Genomic DNA, 22,991 nt, shown 5'->3' on the forward strand with positions numbered 1-22,991 from the left:
CAGAGCCCCTGCCATCTTGTACAAAAATATCCATCTATGTGTCTGACTCTCCACAATGCTGAAAGTTCCTCAGGTCAGAGGCCATGGTTTTGTATTTTCAGTGACTAGACATGTGTAGAGAAAGTTTCACAAACTAAAACACTTAATATGTATTAATGCTCATAATCCTCATGATAAGCCTTTGAGGTAGGGATTATTAAAAAATTATTATTTCCATTTTATACCAATGACCTATGACTGAAGAGTTTATATGATTTTTGCAAGATCACACAGCCAAAGAGTGATGAAGCAGGTATTCCAAGTTCCACTTCAGTCTGCTACTAATGACCAGTTTATTATAATGCATACAAGAAACCGCTTGAAATGTAAGAAATCAAACCACTGTGCTCATTCTTGGCGCCTGATGTGTATGTATCAGGCTGGGAGGAAGAGGGGAAAAGAGAGAAAAAGAATGAAATGAGCAAAAAAAAAAAAAAAAAAAATCAAACCAAACCAAAACCAAAACAATAAACTATAAAAATAGAGCATATACAAAGACATTCTATATAAAATTATATTGTCTTTGTTTATAAAAATACATTTGAAAAAATAGGCAAAGCTATATCCCTATCTACTGACTTCAGGCGATGTACAAGATCAATTCTTAAGAAAATGAGTTGCATATTTATATACTATGATTCCTTTTCATGTAAAACAAATAACTACCCATCTACTGCATATATTAATTTATATATATTAATATAATTTATCAATAAATTATATTTATATTATATTTATATTTTATATTAATTTATATTTATAAATAAATATTAATGTTAATTTATATATATATTAATATATATATATATAAGGGTGAAATGATGACACCAAATGTTACCAATTGGTTACTCCTGTAGGGGTGAGATTAGAATACTTCATGCACGAAATTATTACCTCTGCCTTTATAAATTTTGTAGTGTGGTTTCACTTGATACAGTAGGCATAAATTAATTTTGAAATTCAAAAGGGAAAAAATTATAGCAGTTACTTTATCTACCTATGAAATTATTTAACTTTCACTTCTTCAACATAGTAAACTGGGTGGCAGGACCAACTTCTCTGCTACAAACAACTACAGATTCTGTATAAAACATTTTAATAATTTTAAATACATCCATAAAAGATGTACTGGCAAGAAAATAAGAACTATTTAGGCCAAAGATGAAGAGAAAAAATACAGACAGAATAAAGGTATTACTGTAGCCAGCTTTTGCCTTGAAGACTTTTTCTGATCATTGATCATTGGTTTCTAGCCTCTGAGAGCTTGAGTTAGAGAAGACGTAGCCCAGGTAAGAAGTTTAGTGGGAGACCACCTCTTAAAACTGGGCCTCCAAGGGTGCCTGAACGGGTCAGTCAGTTAAGCATCTGACTCTTGGTTTTGGCTCTGGTCATGACCTTGTGGTTTTGTGAGTTTGAGCCCTGCCTCAGGCTCTGCATTGGCAGCATGGAGCCTGCTTAGGATTCTTTCTCTCTCCCTCTCTCTCTCTCTGCCGCCCCCCTTCCCCCCACCCCCCCCCCCCCCACTCGCACTGTCTCTTTCAAAATAGATAAATAAACTTAAAAAAAATGCCTGGGCCTTCAAAAAACTACTCTCCTGGTATAGAGGAGAACTGGAAATCAGTGCCTCCTTCAAGAGTGCCTGTAAGGAAAAATTATCTACCCATAAGTGGAAAGAAAAATTTTTTCTGCTGAAACTTTAAGACCAAAGACTGACTTTCACACATATTTGCATCCTAAATTCATAATACTTGAGTGACTTGAAAAAAATCAAACTGGAAATTTAGTTTAATATGTTCCTACATTAGAACACTACAAGTCCTTTATGGAGGAACTAGCCTTCATCTCAGGACCCAAAGAATTTCTACAAATAAAGTTCCAAGTAAAATGATCATCTCACAGTGAAAAATCATTAAAATCACAATAGATAAGACACAATCAGAACTAACAGAAATAATCTAAGATCTTCAAAAACTTCAGATATTGGAGGTATTAGAAATAGCACACTCAAATACTTGATAGATTTCAAAAATTTTTTTAAAAGGCATAAAATTAGGCAGATTTGAAAAAGAATCAAAGACCTTGTAGAAATTAAAAATTAAAAACTGCATATTAGATATTGCTAGAGAAAGAAGCAGTGTACTGTGAAAAAAAAAATGGAGGAACTATGAGAATATATCCCCAAGAGATAGGGAAAGAGAAGAAATGAGAGACGTGTTAAAACACATAGAGAAGAGAATGAAAATATCTGACACTGAAGATCTAACATGAGAGGGAAAATGAGTCAGAGGCAAAGCTGGAAGAAATACATGGTCAAGCAAATACCATGTCATGGTAAAAAATGACATTCTACAGATTCAAGAATCTCAATGAATTCCAGTAATATATTTTTCAATCCACACCTATAGTGATAACATGGAAGAAGAAATCTTAAAAGTAGCCAGGGAGATAAGACTGATGACCTTCACTCCACAATTGGACTAGGAACTGACTATACAGTAACGGAAATAGCAGCAGGACACAGTGGAATACCTTCAAGGTGCTAAAAGAAAATTGTCACCTTAAATTTCTGCACATAGCAAAATGTTCAAGAATAAGAACAGATGAAGTTGTTTTTCCAAAGTTTTTGAGAGTTTATTAGCAGGAGGTTCTCTCCTAAAAGAAATTCTCAAGAATACACTTTATGTCAACAGAAGATCAGAGTTGGCACAGGCATTAAAGAGCACAGAAATGAGTAAGTATGTAGGATAGATCTAAGCAAACACTGACTATAAAAACAATAAAAGTAACCTCTTGGGGGATTAAGAAAGAAAATACATGACAAGAATACTGTATAAGTCAGGACAGGGTTGATTAGTATTGAAGGGTTCTAAAGTCTTTGGTTTAAAAGAAGGCTTAGGCTTTGATAAGTTCATTATGCTAAAATTTCTAGGCTAACCACTAAAATACAAATAAGGATTCCAAAACAGAAGTAAAAATGGACTAAATCCATAAGAGGGGGAAAAAAAAGAGAGAGAGACTAAGACAAAAGTTGGGGCAAATGTAAAGTACAAAATAAGATGGTAGAAATAAACTAAATGTATCAATAATTATATATTAAATACTTAAAATCTACATATATCAATACTCAAGAAAGATAATGGACTAAATGTTCTGCTTAACCTTTAGTTCTATCAAACTATTCTTTTTAAATGTCAAAAATTATCTCATTCATGAAAGATGTGCCTAAAACACAAAGAAAAAGATAGATTGGCAGGAAACAGTGGAAAAAAGATAAATAATGCAAATACTAACAAAAGCAAAATACCTATAACTATATTCATATAAGCCAAAATAAACTTTAAGGCAAATATGTGAAAATTGTGTAATTGAGTAGTCAAAATAATCCAAAGAGAGGTAGAAAATTGAACAATACAATTAACAAACATTATCTAATGGATATATTTAGAACTCAGTGCCTAATAACTACAGAATACACATTCATTTCAAGCACACATGAAACATTTACTGAAACTGAACATATACCAGACCATAAAGCAAACCTCAATAAATTTTAAAGGATCGATATAATGAGGCAGTAAGAAAAAAAATTCTAAAACTTTTATCTTTTGAATTGCCATACACTAAAATAGAAGAAAAATCCTCTTAAAACACTTGTATTTTCCACTTTTCCTGCCTCTGCATTTTCATCCTGGAGAAGGGAATGAGAATGTCAACTTCTCCAAATGACTTCTCGATGAAACAGTACACCTTTGAAATAAAAACAATAGCTTCAACTATAAATTATACAATTATAAACTTTAAGTTTGTTAGATTTGGGTCTATTCTTTTCCATAATTAATGTTTATATAAAAAAAGTTTGTTTTCCAAGGTACTTTAACATACATGGATTTAAGCTATCTATACTGTAAATAAATCTTTAAAAGGAGAGCAAAATAATCCCCCCTTACTCAGTGACATAAGCCTGCACTTAGAATTTGATATCTTAAAGCAAGAGATAGAAGTAATTTAAAGATATATACATCTTCCTCTCTTTACTTCAAAATACCTTTATATGGCAGGATGTTAGCCAATATCCACAAGAATGGGTAAAATTTAAGAAAGACCACACTAAATGTTGGTTCTAATGTAAAGGTACTACAGCTCTCATACACTGATGGTGGTAATGTAAAATAATGCAACCATTTGAAAAAAATGGTTGGGCAGTTCTTATAAAGTTAAACATATACTTATACTATGATCTGGCAATTTTCATACCTAAGTGTTTACCAAATACAAATTAGTTAAATGTTTTTTTTTAAGACATAAAAATGTTTATGGCAGCTTTATTCATAATAGCCCAAAGCTGGAAACAACCCAAATGTCCATGAACAGAGGACTAGAAAAGAAAATTATGGTACACTCACATAATGTAATATTACTCAGCAATAAAAGAATGAACTATTGGGGCGCTTGGATGGCTTAGTCAGTTAAGTGTCTGACTTCAACTGAGGTCATGATCTCACAGTTTGTGAGTCTGAGCCCCACAACAGACTCTGCTGTCAGCAAGGAACCTGCTTTGGATCCTTTGTCTCCCTCTCTCTGTACCTCCCCCACACCCACACTCACTCTGTCTCTCTGTCTCTCTGTCTCTCTCTCAAAAATAAATAAACTTAAAAAAAAAAAGAATGAACTATTTACTGATACATCAACATGGATGAATAACAAAATCATTACATGGCATGAAAGAAGTCAGACACAAAAGAATACAAATTGTATGATTCCATTTTTATGAAGTACAAAAACAGGCAAAATTCATCTTTGATGATAGGAATCACAGCAGTGGTTGGCTGAGCAAGGGGGTTGGGAATATGGACTGGAAAGGGATATGAGTAATCTTTCTAGAGTAATAGAAAATATTTTTACCCTGTTGGGGTGATATGAGTAATCTCTCTAGAGTGGTAGAAAAGATTGATACCCTGTTGGGGGTGGAGGTTACATGGGTACATATAATTGTCAAAACTCATCAGACAAAACACTTAAGATCCGTGTGTTTTACTGCATTTAATTATATCACATTGTGAAAAAAAATGTAAATCATACTAGAAAATAAGAATGAATACTATTAGTAAACTAGAAATTTGAGGAATGTCTGCAAGATAAAAAGTAGATTTGATCAATGAAGAAGAGAAAAATGCAGCACAAAGAATTTGCAAAAGGAAATGAATACAGAGTAAGAGAAATCCCCAAAAGAGTTTCCAAAGTCAGAGTTAACAAATGAAAAGAGAAGTGCTCTTAGGGGCATCATTAGTAAAGTTAGTTGAGGAAGTGTACTCAGCACTCCAGCCCATCTGAGCTCCTCCATCTCCCAGCTTACTGTGAACAGGCCTCAGTGACCATTGCCTCCAGAATAAAACCTTCCCATGTTACGCTACACAAAGTGCATAATCCGCTTCTGGAAACCTCAAAGATTTGAGTTCTGCAACTGGAGACCAAAACTAAGAAGAGCCCGAATCACTCCAGAAGTCCACAAGGATAAGAGAAAGAAAATGAAAGAAAAGAACCCGGATGAGTGATGTTTTCTTCCAGGCCAGACCTTAAGTACAACTCTCTCTCAAGTGAGCATATTGGCAGATTCCTAGCACTAGATCTGAAAAAGTAAGACAGTTAACCCCAGATGCCATATGAATTCCTGGAAGGAGGAACTCCACACCCAGAAGGCCAGCCATACATTCTACCTCTTCCACACGGTATTGGGAGACTGGCCACAGTAATCAGAACCTACATTCACCAACAGGCAACCAAAAGTTATCAAATGTTTGAGAACATTATAGGTAGACACAGAATTCAAAAAACAACATTCTATAATATGAAACCTCATAAAGGAAACAAAAGAAAATTTCAAATCAAGAGTAATTAAGATCTTTAAAGAGATCTAAAAAAGTATGTAACATTAAAATAAAAGCAGATTGGGGCGCCTGGGTGGCTCAGTCGGTTAAGCGTCCGGCTTCAGCCAGGTCACGATCTCGCGGTCCGTGAGTTCGAGCCCCGCGTCAGGCTCTGGGCTGATGGCTGGGAGCCTGGAGCCTGTTTCCGATTCTGTGTCTCCCTCTCTCTCTGCCCCTCCCCCGTTCATGCTCTGTCTCTCTCTGTCCCAAAAATAAATAAAAACTTTGAAAAAAAAATTAAAAAAAAAATAATAAAATAAAAGCAGATTGCTATTAAAATAGTTCAGGACATGAAATAAACTCAAAGGCAAAGGTAAAATAAACGTACTTAAAGGCACCGTGATATCCTCAGATAAAAAATATAATTAATCACTGCCTTCAGAAATATAAAGATCAGTTTAAGTCATAAATGTAACAATATGAATCCTCACAGCAATTAAAACTGGGGGAATGGGTTAGCCCAGCATACCAAGGACGCAACTAAGGCTTGAACGTAATCCCAACAAAGAAAACAAAAATAAAGAATAGAGAGAGAAAACATGTATACACACATATATATGACATACATATATACAGTCGACAGTCTATATATTTCACTTTTAAACTGAAATTACTTGGGTGGTAATTTTTACTCAATCACTGGCAGCAGAAAGAAATCAAACTTGTAAACAAGGTTCACCACTGAAACACACTTTGTACTTACCTGCACTATTTTCCTCCGACATGACGGTGTGGCAAAGAGCAAGTACCCTAAGAAATTCATACACTTTGGAATCCCCCAGTTTAATGGATTCCATCAGATGGTGGTCAGAGAACTGACATGTTCTATCTGCTTGCGGATTAACTGCAAAATCCACAGGTTTATTTTTCTGTAGAAGAACAACAACAACAACAAAAAAAACTATATGCCTCTTTTCAATAATCAGCTTTTAAAATTCAAAAATGCTTCCTCTATATATTTTTAGTGCTTGTATGATTTTTCAGCCTCAAACATCTGGCACTACAATGGCTTTCTGTTTCCTCATTACTGTTAAATATTATCTTCTCATTTCAGAGCCAAGCACCAAAGCAGTAAACCTTCCAAAAGGATAAGGAAAAAATATCCAATGGGTGTACAGATCCTCAAAATACTTATTGCAATTCCAAAATACAAAGAAGCCCTGAAAATGGTAAGTTTTTTTTCAAAACCTACTCAATGGCAAAACCTGACCTGACTTGAACTCATTTTGGCAGCAAAATCTGACCTAGAATGGTATGTGTCTAATTATAGACTTTTTTAGTCCACTTAGTATGAATTAATATTTTCCAACACAAAAATATTAATGCATTTCATTCTAGAGTGCTTTCTGAGATCCCTCTGGAAGTACTTGCATAATATAATGATAGGATTAAAATTGGGATCTTGAAGAGATCTTTGCACTCCCATGTTCACTGCAGCATTATTTACCATAGCCAAGAGGTAGAAACAACATAAACATCCATCAAAAAATGAATGAATAAATAATATGTGGTATACACATGCAATGGATTATCATCCAGCCATGATCCTGTCTTTATGCACAACATGAGTGAACCTTGAAGGCACAACGTGAAGTGAAATAGGTCAGTCACAGAAGGACAATTCCTGCATGATTCCACTTATATGAGGTACCAAAATAGTAAAACCCACAGAAACAGAAAGTAGAATGGCTGTTTCCAGAAGTTAAAGGTATGGGGAAATGGGAAATTGCTGTTGAATGAGTACAGGTTTCAGTCACTCAAGATGAAAAAGTTCTAGAGATCTGCCTTGCAACATCACGAGTATTGTTAATCACAGTTTAGTATACACTTAAAAGTATGTTGAGTAAAAAAAGAAAAACATGATAAAAGAAATAGGGTACAACAAAAGAGTGGACGATGATTCAATGGTAACTAATATCCCTGTTAATTCACTGACTTCCGGAAAACACAGAATGTACTTCTAAAAGTTTATTACTCAAGACACTAGTCCTGTGATAATGTTTTTGCTAAAAATAGTTGATGGGGAAATACTTTTAATATATCCTTTTCTTAGAGACTATAGAATGTTTTATATTACATCCAGGTATATGTATACCAAGTCCTGCATACAGGACACTCAGTTGTGTTTATCCCAGAATCATAGACTTACTTAATCACAGATTGTTTTGTTCATGTGATAAATTTTAAAAACTGCATTAGTGGAAAAAATTATCAACTCACTGGTAAGGAGTAAAATACACACTGACCTTAGACTTCCCTGAAACTCCCAGGGAAGAAACTGTGACTCAAAGAAATTAGAGTCAATCAAGCTGTCATTCAAGTATAAAATTGGCACACATATTTGTTATGAACCCTTCTTGAAACTAAAGGATGAACCTCATCCCAGTAAGAGATAACTGGAAAAAATCATTAGTAAAGGCCTAGTTAGGGGTGAGTACCTAATCCCTTTAAAGGACTAAATAAAGAAGAAATAGAGAGATTAAGATGCTAAAACAAAATGTGTATATTGTGTACCTTGACTATGCAAGACAAAAAGACAGCTAAAAAATGGTAAGATTCAAATTTCCTCATTTTATTATTTGAAGGTCAGATGATATCTATCATTTAAAGATTCAGAGCAACTTATAAAAATCTATATATTTTAAGATTAATAAGTTTCTATAAAAATAGTAGAAAAATACGAGGGAAAGAGGCAGAAATATACTTCATCGTTGTTCATATTAGGAAATTAACAGACACTGCCTTAAAAAAAGTATTAAGAGTATTATGAAAAAAAAGAGCATTATGTAAACTCTTGAAGGTATGAAGTAGAAAAACAATGAAATGCTTTCCTAATGTTTCCAAACATTATAAGAAATGCACACATACAGAATAAAGAATCCATATAAAGAGTTATTAAACACAAGGTATATTATTGTTAGACACAAAGTACAGAACCTAAAATGTTATAACTAAGACAGTATATAGCCCAATGTAGATGGGCCAAACTCCATTATTAAAAGATTGGAGTGCAAAACAAACTCCAATCCTATGCTGTACACAAGAGACACATATAAAGTTATTCAGAAACACAGAAAATAAAAGGTAGGAAAATGCAAATGAAAACAAACCAGGAGTCAAGACATTAATATCAAATAAGGTTGAATTCAGGCCAAGAAGAATTAAATGAGTCAAAGAAAAGCAGTTTGATGTTAAGTTGTGTAATTCATAAAAAAAATAAATAGATAACCAATATAAATATCAATTCACCCCCAAGTAGCATCAATACTTCTAAAACAAAGATTTCAAGGGGAGCTTGGGTGGCTAAGTCAGTTAGGTGTTCGACTTGGGCTCAGGGCATGATCTCACAGTTTGTGGGTTCGAGCCCCGCATCAGGCTCTGTGCTGACAGCTCAGAGCCTGGAGCCTACTTCGGATTATCTGTCTCCCTCTCTCTCTGCCCCTCCCCTGCTCACGCTCTGTCTCTAAAAAATAAAATAAACGTTAAAAAAAAAAAAGAAAAGATTTCAAGCTATGTAAGAGCTATATATAGAAAGAGATTTTCAAAATATCTAATTAACCTCTTTCATGCTAACAGATAAAAGATAAATAATGAAACAAGAGTTAAATAATATAATTTACAAGGTAGAACTGAATGACATATAGGTAAGTTTATATACCTTGAAAGCAGAATATACATATGCTTTCCTTTTAAGAAGCCTGGAACATTGACAATTTACTATATTGAGCCACAAAGACAACCCCAATAAATTCCAAAAAGCAGAATCAATACAAATCTATTCTTTATTAAAAGTATAATGAGGTTAGGGGGAAGGCCTCTATCACTTGGGAATTTTAAAACTCTTGCCTAAAAACGTTTCAATGTGGATATTCAAATTGATAGGACAAAAATAAAAAGTTTAATAAACTACAGGCCAAATCTATGTGATAAAATTGAAGAAGTATTCAGAGAAAAATTAAGAACCATAGACATTTGTATAAAAAAAGGAAAAAATAAATTAAGCATCCAAGTATGAAGTTGGAAAAAGAACAAAAGAAACTTTAAGAATGAAGAAAGGTGATATTAATAAAGATAAAAGCAGAGCCTACTGATTAAAACACAGGAAAATATATACAAATAATAAATAAAACCAAAGGCTGTACTTTTGCGGGGTGGTGGTGAAGGGGCAACTTTCTAATGTAATCAAGATAGGAAAGGAAAAAGACAATCAAAAATAAAAAATGATTTTTTTTAAAATAGCCACAGAGAGGGGCATCTGGGTGACTCAGTTGGTTAAGTGTCTGACTACAGTTCAGGTCATGATCTCACAGTTCATGGATTTGAGCCCCAGGACAAGCTCTGTGCTGAGAGCTCAGAGCCTGGAGCCTGCTTGGATTTTATGTCTCCCTCCCTCTCTCCATGCCCCTCCCTGCTCACACTCTATCTCTCTCACTCTCAAAAATAAATAAACATTAAAGAAATTAAAAAATAAAAGAAAATAGCCACAAATAAAAAATTAAAAGGATCCTAAGAGACTCCTTGCTCAACTGTAAGACACAGATCATTTTTATGTTATATAAACTGTCCCACAGAATACAAAACTAAGGAAAAATTTTTAAAAATTATTCTTTTTCTAAAGTAAATTTAACATTGATAGCAACTCAAACATTACGCCCCCAAAAACCTTGAGAACTGATGTGTCTTACAAATCCAAGGCACATACCTAAGTAAAGCATTAGCAAACAGAATCTAGAAGCACACTGAAAAAAACAATTTAACATGACAAGTGACATTTATTTACAAAAACCAGGGATGGATGATAATCCAGTAGAAAAATGGGTAAGGGGTGCCTGGGTAGCTCAGTTGGTTAAGCATTTGACTTCAACTCAGGTCATGATCTCAGAGTTAGTGGGTTCGAGCCCCCAGACAGACTCTGTGCTAATAGCTCAGAGCCTGGAACGTGCTTCAAATTCTGTACCTCCCCCCACCCTACCCACCCCCCGCCTCTCTCTGCCCCCCCCAAAATTAAATAAACATTAAAAAATTAAAAAGAAAGAAAGAAAGCATCTGCCTTTGGCTCAGGTCATGATCTCACACAGTTCATGGGTTTGAGCCCTGCATCAGGCTGTATGCTGACAGCTCTGAGCTTGAAGCCTGCTTTGGATTTTGTGTTTCCCTCTCTCTGCCCCTCCCCTACTTGTGCTCTCTCTGAAAAATAAGCATTTAAAAAAAAAGAAAAATGGATAAAAATTAAATACAGTAAACTATTAAAAATATAAAAAAGATATCCAACCTCACTCATAAGAGGAATTAAAACTAGAATCATATTGATATATCATTTTACATGTCTTGCCAAATAGCAAAAACTGACAAAACACTGTATTGGTAAGGGTGGGGGAGAGCACTCTTGTACATTGCTTGTAGCAGGACAAATTGGTAAAAATTTTAAAGAAGACAATGGCAATATTTATCAATTATGAATGGACATACTTTGGATTTAACAATTCATTTCTAGAAATGTAACTTGTTAGACAGCATACAATCCATGTAAAGTAACATAAGCACACACTGTTATTTCTGTTGCAATTTTTTTACTAGCAGAATATTGGAAATATCCTGAATTTCCATTGGTGTCTCCTTACCATGAGACATGGAACAATTTAACAGAATACTATTTAGCCATTGGAAAAAATAAGACAGCACTTTTTTTTTTCCACTGATCTAGTAAGATCTCAAATACACTGCTGAGAAAGAAAATTAAGAACGGCACAGATAGTAAGCTACAACCTATGTAAAAAATGGAGAAAATACTTCCTCGTATATACATAAATATCTCTAACAATTAAAAAACAGAGAACTCTGTGGTTGAGGTACCTCAATAGAAGGAATTCTGAACCATATGAAGCTATTTTTTTAATGTTATGTATTAAATATATCAACTTGTCATAGTGGAAATCAGTCCTCCAGGGACTCATTTTTTTTAAAAAAAGTATGTACAATTTGAAATTAAAAGAATGAAATTTATCACCTCCACACCTTAGTCATGTCTGTCTTCTGACCCATGTCATCATCAGCTTCACCTGCCAAAAAAAAAACCTTGAGAATTAAAAATAAATGAAATAGAAACTAGATTTGCACATTTGGTTTTAAAAAATACAAAGCACCATTACCAGATGGCATTATGAGCTCAAACGTAGACTTCTTAGGAATTTTTTCAAACTGTAACCCTAGACATGGTGATTAACCCAGAGAAATACTCATATTTGCCCAAGATAGAACTAAAATAGAGTATGCATTAAAATAAAATATGAAGCTCATAAATCATATTCTTCTGTATTTTTATCCTTCTGTTGCTACATTTTATCTCTGATGTTTGCAAGAGGCAAATTTTTGTTTTCTACTTCATCCTCACTGTAGGGGAATCCAAAATGATATCCTAGACAGACCAATTCTCATCAACGCTTGAGCTTAGTGAGTACATCTTTGTCTGTCTGTTTGGGCCAGATACATTTGTGTAATATCAAGGTCAAATTAGCATGTAAGAGTTAAACAATGTCAGTGCCTTCTGCAGTAAAACATAGCCACCTATGTGCCAAATATTGAAAAATAACTTTTTAGTATAAAGCCAATATATGCCTATTATAGATATATTGGAAAAACTCAAGATGTTTATAGTAGGAAATAAAAATCACTAATAGTTCTATCCCATAAAGATAACCAGTATTTACAGAACTTTTTTCATGTTGATTATGTGTGTGTATGCATATATTTCTCAGATTGTTGAAAAATATCTTGTTCCTGCTGTTTTCAACCCAAGTGTCAGAATTTCTCTGGTCATTAAAAGTTCTTTGTGAACCTAATTTTGAATCGTTGTATACTAGCTATGGAGTAAAATTTACTTTAGCTTTCCCCTATGTGGAAGCTTTTAAGATTTTTCTAATTTCTGCTTGGCATTTGAATATGTAATGGTATTTGCCAAGACTGTATTTCTTGTAATGATAACAAGAGTTCCTTGCATCAATCCTTCGCCAGGCATTTGTATTATCACAAACTTGCACCATTTATGGGTGAGGGAACTGAAGAACAGAAATCCACCTGACATTACTAAACTGGGGTGAAAAAGTCACTATAGTGTGATTTTGAACCCAAGTCTCTCTTTTCACTACACAATGCTATGACCAAAAAAAGCCCTTGATGAACTGTTATTTGCTGTTTATCTGGAGCACAGGGTCTAAATTCAGACCATGTTGTGACTGCTGTGTGGGCGGATCCCCTGAGCTAGAGAATGAACCTCACCAAGCTCCTGGAATTTAAATCTCAAATGCACTGTGGTTATGTTCCAGTCAGTATACCATAGGCAGTAACTCATGAAAGATAAAGACAAAACAAAGCTGTGCCTTTGTGTAAAATTGTCCTCCAAAAGGAAGCATGCTTATAAAGATGGTAATGGAAGTGAAGAAAAGTTAAAGAAGTTGGAGAAAATAAAAGTTCTGAGCTAGAAAATAGAAGATTTAGATAAACCTGAATGGAATACCAAGTTTTTCCAAGGCCTGGATCTAGAATATAAATAACACAAGCTCATAGGAAAACAAGAGGACGTGATTCTTAAACATTTTGTGAGTGCTTTAGTAAGAATATATCTTAGTGGCATCATAAATGCATTATAAATTATAATGGGATATAAATTAAGGGTCTAAAGGGGTTAATTAATATTTCGGTTACTTTCCTGCATTTTATAAGGGAAACTACAAGCTATCATGGGATTTGTAAATTTCAAGACTTGCAAGATCTTGGGATATATATACTTTGTGAAAATCAAGGGCCTTCCCTAAAAATAGCCCTGAGGCAAACATCTATACAAATAAATCTTGGTCCACATATCTGATTTTCTTAGGATCATTTCCTGGAAGTGATATTATCATTATTATGTTATTATCAATATATATCATAGCAAAAGAATCCCAAAGGTCCTCCAAATTAAAAATATCTCCAATACTCTAAAATTTTCCCATTTAAACTACTCTATGGGTTAAGTCATTATTCTTAGAAAGCCTCTGAAAATAATGTCAAAAGAAAATTTTTAGGGGAAGTTTCTATTTTGCTTACCATTTATAAAAAAATTTTAACGTTTATTTATTTTTGAGAGAGAGACAGAGACCGAGACAGAGCATGAAGAGGAGAGGGAGACACAGAATCCGAAGCAGGCTCCAGGCTCTGAGCTGTCAGCACAGAGCCTGACGTGGGGTTTGAACTCACAAACTGCGAGATCATGACCCGAGCCAAAGTAGGTCACTTAACTGACTGAGCCACCTGGGCACCCCTACTTACCATTTATTGTAACAGTAATATGAGAAATGTATAATGTAACTGAGGGCTTATGGAAGTCCAGGTTGAAAATCATCTGGTTCTCTCTCAGAAAAGGGGGAGGTGGAGCAGAGGAGAGGGGATTAGAGGGATAGGGGTAGCAAAGGGAGGTCAATAGGTAGGACAGCATAAAAATCAACTTCTTGTATTTCTTAATTTTGTTCAAGTTCAAATCTTACTTTAAAGTGTTTGGCAATGTGTGAAGTTGCTCATCAGGAGATAAAGGGAAGTTTTCCCTCTCTTTCTTGGATTTTTCTTCTTGAGATTTCTGGACTGAAAAACTGGACACTCAGAGTCCAGTGAAATGAGATTAGGAATCCAGAGGCACGCAACAAAAGGCTTCTGCTGCACCTCATGCTTTCAGCAGAGGAAACTGTCTGCTAACTGGCTCAAACCACATACAAATAGAATGCCTGAAAATCCTGGTACAGAGCAGGTATCCTGACAGATGTATACAAAATAGGAACTGGATGTTGATGAAATAGTTTATCTGCCCACTCAAAAGTAGCCCTGTGCAGTGTGAATTCTTAGGAATGAATTGTAAGTTCTCCCAAACACAGGCCCTAACATCAATTCCAGAGCTGTGAGGAAGCAAATATGAAATACTCCTTTTACAGAGATAAATCAAGTTACCAAGAACTTGCCCTCTCGGGGATATTGGCCTATTAAGCAGCACAAAGCACAATCACACAGTGGGAGCACAAAAAGGAACCTCAGACGGTATCACATCTAACCTCCATCTATACCCAAGAAAGGTAACAAATCCAAAGTTTCATCTAAATTATTCAACATTCTTTTCCTGCTTTCTCCTCTAGGGTTTTGATGGTTTCCTGTCTCACATTCAGGTCCTTTATCCATTTTGAGTTTATTTTTGTGAATGGTGTGAGAAAGTGGTCTAGTTTCAACCTTCTGCATGTTGCTGTCCAGTTCTCCCAGCACCATTTGTTAAAGAGACTGTCTTTTTTCCATTGGATGTTCTTTCCTGCTTTGTCAAAGATGAGTTGGCCATACGTTTGTGGGTCTAGTTCTGGGGTTTCTATGGAAACCAATTTGACAATAAATTTCATATATAAATAAAAAAATAAAATAAAATAAAAAATAAATAAATAAATAAATAAATAAATTATTCAACATTCATTGAACAAATATTTAGTGACTGTTTATTATATGGCCAAGCACTATGTTAGATGCTGATGGTGCCCATATTAATGATAAAGTCAGTGATAAATGGTTTGATTTTTAAAATAGGGCTGCTTATGTTTTTAAGGGAAATTTAAAAAAATTATGTTTTAAGGGGTGCCTGGGTGGATCAGTTGGTTAAGCATCTATCGGCTCATGTCATGATCTCACAGTTTGTGAGTTCAAGCCCTGTGCTGGGCTCTCTGCTGTCAGCACAGAGCCCACTTCAGATCCTCTGTCTCCCTCTCTCTCTGCCTCTCCCCTGCTCTCTCTCTCAAAAATAAACAAACATTAAAAAAAAAAAAAAAACCAATATCAGTATGAAGAACTGCTTCCCTTACCATAGATTTTCCCATTAATAGAACATTTTTTAAAAGTCATGATGTTTTCAGTGAGGGTGCCTGTTTTGTCAGAGAAAATGTATTCAATCTGGCCCAGTTCCTCATTGAGAGTGGTCGTCCGAGCTTCAGCAGGTGTTGCTTTTTCAGGGTAATACATCTTCCGATCCCAGTTTATAAAATAACTGTGTCCCAGACGAATGACTTCCATACTTTCATCCATTAAAATGGGGAAAAAAGAAAAAGAAAGAAAAGCTCCATCAGTTTCAGAACATACAAAACGTTGCCAAAGTAAGAAGTCTGTCAAGGAGCGCCTGGGTGGCTCAGTCAGTTAAGCTGCTGACTCTGGATTTCGGCTCAGGTCATGATTTCACAGCTCAGGGTTGAAGCCTCGCATGTGGCTATACACTGACAGCACAGAGCCATGGGATTCTCTCTCTCCCTCTCTCTCTGCCCCTCCCCAGCTCACTCTCTCTGGCTCTCTCTCAAATTAAGTAAACAAACTTAAAAATTTTTAAAAATAAAAAAATAAGTCTGTCAAAGTCTTCAGAATTTAGAAAAAAAATGTGGATGCTCTGTCTCCAGGTCCTAGTGACCTTCAGAAGAATCTCAGCAGAGTCTGTTCATAAAATTTCCTAAGTCATTTTCTTGCAGCACCACGAAAATATAGACTTTGCATAAAGTCTTGGGGGAATATTCCATGGTTCACCATTTATATTAAACAGGCCTAGTGGAGATTTCTTGTATAGCCTGTTAAGTTAGCATTTCTTTTATATCTTCGTACAAACTATTATTAAAGATGTTTGTCCAGCCATCTGGGTGGCTCAGTTGGTTAAGTATCTGACTTCAGCTCAGGTCATGATCTCACGGTTCATGGGTTTGGGCCCCACATCGGGCTCTGTACTGACAGCTCAGAGCCTGGAGCCTGCTTCAGATTCTGTGTCTCCCACATTCTCTGCTCCTCCCCCACTCATTCCCTTCCTCTTTCTCTTCCTCTCTCTCTCTCAAAAATAAACATTAAAATTTTTTTTAAAAAAATATTTGTCAGATATCTGATCTAAAGAAATGTATTGTTGAGGACTTTCTAATATATCGTTTGGTGTGGCTTCAAGTTGCCAAAAAAGGTGGCAGTATCTCTGTAAAGCACTAAGCAAACCATAATAGATACTGAGTAAATCTCAATATTATCATTGTTATTATATTAGTTTGCCCATTTACCAGGAAAAGAGCATTGTCTCATGATCTAGCGGCAATTTATGACTTTCCAACTTTACAAATGTTATTTCTATGGCCAAAGGTATGTCTTTTAAAGTCTCTGTCATATGTAAGGTTAAATCAATTTCCAAAAAGGTTAGCAATGTAAGTTTCTAGAATAAGATTACTGAAAATTAGCATTTACTATGCATGACATATATACATCATGCAAATGTTACCAACTTATCATTTGTATTTTGTTTCCACCATTTTTGACACAAAGAAGTTGTCTTTTTAACTCATCAAATTTATCAGTAGTTCACAGTTTCTGTTTTGGGAGTTTTGTTGGATATGCTCTCCCTATGCCAAGATTATATATACAGACATCTATATTTTTCTAGTAGTTCTTTGCTGAATTTTCCACATCTAATTCTTTATTACAATTCGAATTTTTATAAAGATGATGTACATATGATGTGCTAATTTCCATTTTTACAAACAAAGCTTTTTTATCACCATTTATTAAAAAAAAACAGTCCTTTTCCCTTATTGCATTGGGATGCTTCCATGTCACATATAAATTATTTTTCTCACTAGAATCTACTTTAGGGATTTCAATTTTATTCCTTAATGTCACTTAATACATCTCTTATTTTCATAATTGCAGCTTTATAAACATTAGCGATACCTGAGAGGGCGTAAGAGAATACTCCTCTTTTTAAAAAGTTCTTGGCTGGAACCACTCATTTATTCTTGCTGATATGTTCAACACATTTTAGCATCCACACCCCCACCTTCTCACAAAACTTTTTTAAGATTTGTATTAAGTCTATGTTAAACTTCTAATTACTTGGAAATAACTCATTTTAATATACAAATGCAACTTCAAAGAGAAGGGTAAGTCTTTCCAGTAATTGAATTTTGAAAAGTACCTCTATTGATAAGGAGTTTTAGTTTTCATTTGCTTTGTTTTTCACATAGGTCCATATTACAGCTGGATAGATTTGCTACTGGACATTACATCTATCTGTTCATTGATGACATAATTGTTTAAATTATTGTTAGCCTAATGAAAAGGTTTTTTTTAATGTTAAAAGCTTTATCTAATGTTAACAAACTTTGCTTATGCCACAAAATCAGACATTGAGCTGAATTATCTTACTAAGATCTTTGCAGAATCATTCTTTTGGATTTTCTAGGTTTATAATCACATTGTCTATGCTCATCCCTTCTAATAGGGTTATTTCAGTTTCAGGTTCATGTCTTCCTTTGTTCCTTGATATTTCAGCTGCATGGCTTAGAACATTAGCAAGGACATCCAGACCAGTATCACAGAGTAATGACAATAGCAGTGACCCATGGCTTATTTCTGAACTTAATGGGAATTGAGCCTTGGTGTTCTCATCTGTCAAGTGAGAAAATTAACAGTGACTGATTACACTAACTCCTAACATTTGTCTCCTTGAAGACAAAAGATAGAAAAATCCTTTCTAGGCATTAAATTCTATGCTTCTAACATTTCCCTCTCTGAAAGTGGTATGCTGCTAGTTCATTTCCTAACTATTTAAATGGCAACACTTTTTTTCACTTAAACTAAAAATTACTCTATGATTCTGTAGAACCATACAAAAGAAAAATAAATAAGGCATTTTCTGTATTCGTTTATGTAACTTACTGTTATAGCTGACTCATACATATCCACCACCACACACACATACTTCCCTGTAATTCTCTGCTAGCTTTTCTACTTTACCTTTGTTTTCTTTATTCCACTCACTCAAAAAGCATTAGCACTTACAGTGGACCAGGAACAGTGCTTTATCTGTCATAAGCAGATGAATGAATGAATCCTGACCTTCTATTCCCTAATTTCACTAGTAAGGGCATTAAGACCTAGAAGTCAAGTGACTAACCCAAGGTCACACAAATAACCACAGAGCCAAGACTAGACTTCAGACATTGGTAAAGCCAATGTAGACCTGACTCTAAAAATGGCATTATGCAAGTAACTGTACAAACAATTTGAAGCTTTGATCTTTCTAAAAGTAAGATAGCTTCCTGAAAATTCAAAGCAATATGAATGAAACAACATGTGATCCTTCTGTATTATAATACAAACCAATGGAAGTGTTGTAAATTAATTTGAATTCTTGGATCTTAAAATAGTCTGTAGAGAGGAAGGGTGTCTTTTTTGTTTGGGAAAGAGGATTCAGGACAGTCATAGTGGAACATTCAGCTCTTTGTCTTATAATAGCAGAAAAAAGGAGACAAATGTTCAGAATTAGCATAATCAAGTGCTTAGTGTTTTCTGCCTGAATGCTCAAAGAGCAGGGCTTAAGATTCCACCCATTCTGTGGCAAAATAGGCAACATAGAAATGAATTCCTACTGCTTTGGGAATAACTTCCAAAATTTAATTCCTTGGGAGTATGTGGCTGCATTTCTTAGAATGATGTATTTAAAAAACTGTAGCTGGGTATGTTTTAACACTACAGATAAACAAACTGACAGCACAGAAAGAGCCTACCAACATCAACATCCTTTGCTCACATGGAATTGTTAACCGATCAAAGTAAATTTAGCACTTTCATCCTCAAGTGACCTATGGCACTAATTTATTCTTCATACCCATTCAAAAGCCTAAGGAAAGCTTTTATAGAAGGCCTTCTCTCCAAACAGAAATATGCTGTTTTTGTAGATCTCAGTCTTTAGGATTGAGCATCCTGACATTCTTTCGAATGCTTTCTCCCTCCACATTGAGATCAGAATCACTGCTCTTGTATGATGAGAGGAAAGCTCACATTTACCTTAATAATTATTATGCCTTACCAACAGGTACAGAACTCTAGGCTCTTTTTACTTTCTCTTGGGGTCTTTGCTGAGTAATAAACCAGACACAGCTTAGGGAGAGAAGAAAACCAGTGTACCAAGTGTCACAAGACTTGGGTTTGGATCTTGGTTCTGTCCTTAACCAGCCCCATGATCCCAAGCAAATCATCTCATTTATGAAAGAAGTTGGGCAATAACTACTTCATAAGGTTGTTGGGAGACATAAATAAAATAAAGTATATGGAGACACTTTACATAAAATACAAAATGTTATCTAGGGTAAGGTAGTATTATTCGGAGCAGAAAGGAAGTAACAAACCAATTATTTTAGTCCCACCATTTTCCTGAGCAGTTCATTGGCAAACTAAGGCACAGAGAAGCCAAGCACTTTCTTAAAGGTCACACATGCCAAGACGATAACCTGGGTTTGGACTGTTCCAACTGGGTTTCCTTTCCACCACTGCAGGGGACACATTAGAAAGAAAAGCAATGCTAACCTGGGAATTTAGCCTTGACCTCTAAAACACCAATATTTCAAATTATTAAATGAAAAATGCCAACACACTTCAAAGAAAGAGCATACACAGAATATACTTCCTTCATGAGGACATATGAAACTGCACATGTGCAGATGGTAAGCCACTATGAGCATTTATTGTTCATTTAGGACATAAAGGAAAGCTATAAAAGCTGACCATAGCTCTTCTGGCAAAAAGCAGGATTTACTACAGACTTTATAATTGGATACAAGCATAAGAGGTCCTCAGAATCAAAGATGAGCCAGTAGGATACAGTTTAAATAGAGCCTGCTCTGACCACAGCTCCAGAAGGCCCAGAGCAATTTGTGGTGTTGTGGCCACATGCCACTACTTCAAGTCAATTTCCCACAAGTTGACATTTCAGTTTCCTGACTGCCATCCAAAACAAGGGTGGATTTTGTGCATTGAACTTCCCTTGCTTCATCATAGTTAGGATTTTGGAAAGAGAGAAAAAGAAGCTTGTAAAAATTAGTGGGGATTTAGAGCTGGTAATTTCTTGTATTGTTAAAATACTGGTGATGAGGAATGTCAAACAACCAAGTCTCATCTTGGCTCCAGTGTCTTTAGGATTATCTGTCTCAGTCTTGGTAGGATTAGGATTGGGGCACCTGGGTGGCTCAGTCAGTTAAGTGTCTAACTCTTGATTTCGGCTCAGGTCATGATCTCATGATTCTTGAGTTTGAGCCCCGCATCGGGCTCTGCACTGAAAGCACAAAGTCTGCTTGGGATTCTCTCTCTCTGCACATGCCCCTCTCTAACTCTCAAAATAAATGAATAGACATTTTTTAAAAATCTCAGTTATACATTCTAGGGCCAACTCCTAAGCCTTATCAAATACACACACATACACACACACAAAAAATGTACATATATACATACATATAGAGAGGTGTGTGTGTGTGTGTGTGTGTGTGTGTGTGTGTGTGTGTATGGGGAGAGAGAGATCATTTTAGTTCTGATTTGTGGGTCCAAATCTAGAAATGATAGATCCTGTTGCAGTGAGAGCTAGGAGTCAGACTTCTTATTTAACAATGGACAAGTACCACCCAGTATATTTCAACTTCTTTATACTATAGTTACTAATAATAGGAAAAATTAACATTCATTAAGCTTTTACAATGTGTCAGACAATTCTTTTAAGAGCTTTACAGTTTGTTTACTCTTTATACAATCCTATTAAGTAGAATATTGTCTTCTTTACTTTTAAAATGAGGAAACCAAGGCACTGGAAGGTGAAATAACTTGCCCAAGGTTATGGAGCTAGTGAGTGGTGGAACAGAATCTGAATCCAGGTATCTGGAGCCAGACTAGTAGCAGGGAAGCATCATCTCAACAGATCTCATCAAATAGTCTTCCATTTCTTACCCAATATCAACTCAATTCTAACTGATCAGGTTGCATGAGATTATATTGTAGTCCGTTTATTCCAAAGAAAAACATTCCTAAGAAACCAGATCAAATCAAGAAGAAAATGAAATGCATTTATTATAATTTGAAAATACAAAAGTGAAGCAGATTAAACAGCTTAGTTGCCTCATTTGTAACAGCTGTAGCAGATCATAAGCAGTTAGAGCAAGACATCTACCTCACTGTGGTAATTTTAAAACAAACAAAAATGATTAGGCACAACATGATGATGCAGAACAAAGTCTTTTGACAAAGTGGCTTTTCTAAAGTATAAACTCTCGTCTTACCTCACATATAATGAAATGGGCACAACTGTATTGAGAATAATAATATATGACCAGAATGTTAAGAATCCTGAGAACACAGAGTTCTTCTCTCCTTCATTCCAAAAGAGGAAAGTTCTGAATTGGTCCCCAACTTGATTCTCCCAGATTGAATTTCCTATTGCGAGAATAATTCCCATGCATACCAGAAACCCAAAAATCTGAAATGAGAATGGAAGTCTGGTTAAGGTTAATTTGAACACAAAACTAGTCACATCAACACAATCCAGTTACACTCCTAACTCCAAGAAATTGTCATTTGAAAAGCAAGTCATGCGAAGCTCTTCATACTTATCAATAATCGTACAAGTTTAATATTTTTATGTTTTACTTGGCTAAATATTTTACATGCATTTTCTCACTTAATTCTTCCAGTGATTTTCTGAGATAGGGACAATCTTTAGTCACACTTTGCTGGTCAAAACCAGAACAAAGTAAAACAGAAGCACTGAAATATTATATAATTTGTCCATGGTCAAAAGCCAGTAACTTCACAACCTTGATTTGTGACAAGGGCATATATTTAGATGGCTTAGGAAGGCAGTATGTCCTGATTTGCCCTGGTCAGCCCCAGTTTGTATCTGTTATCCAGGCAGAATATCAATTGCGTTCCCTCCTTTCACTTGCAAAAGTGTCCTGTTTGAATGATAAGTTATACAGTCGCCTAAGGCATAAAAGCAAAAGGAAGAAAACGTCAGTGCTAAAGAACAACCTGAAGCCAGTCAAGTCTCTTGGCTACAGATCTAGCTGCACAATCCTTACTTAAGGCTAACAAGGAAAAGAAAGATTAATTAAAATACTGCATGCCATATATGTTTTCCTTTGGAGATTAAAAAAAAGTGAGAATCAACCTGAAAACTGTTAGCCAACTCTTACA

General features: G+C 35.1%; 1 protein-coding gene across 5 annotated transcripts in view; it reads right to left on the bottom strand.

Annotated features, from left to right (window-relative positions):
- ATP8B4 (ATPase phospholipid transporting 8B4 (putative)) overlaps positions 1–22,991 on the bottom strand; it is a 257,973-nt gene that overhangs the window by 79,002 nt on the left and 155,980 nt on the right. For all 5 annotated transcript variants that reach the window (XM_040492661.1, XM_040492662.1, XM_040492659.1 and 2 more), the window contains exons 12-15: positions 22,079–22,275; positions 15,827–16,035; positions 11,979–12,022; positions 6,667–6,832 (exon numbers count right to left, since the gene is read on the bottom strand). In XM_040492661.1, coding sequence (XP_040348595.1) covers positions 6,667–6,832; positions 11,979–12,022; positions 15,827–16,035; positions 22,079–22,275 — 616 coding nt within the window. The remainder of the gene's footprint in view (positions 1–6,666; positions 6,833–11,978; positions 12,023–15,826; positions 16,036–22,078; positions 22,276–22,991) is intronic.

This window comes from Herpailurus yagouaroundi, unplaced genomic scaffold (genome assembly GCF_014898765.1).
Source record: "Herpailurus yagouaroundi ecotype Mexico unplaced genomic scaffold, PumYag 184, whole genome shotgun sequence".
NCBI classification, from domain to species: domain Eukaryota; kingdom Metazoa; phylum Chordata; class Mammalia; order Carnivora; family Felidae; genus Herpailurus; species Herpailurus yagouaroundi.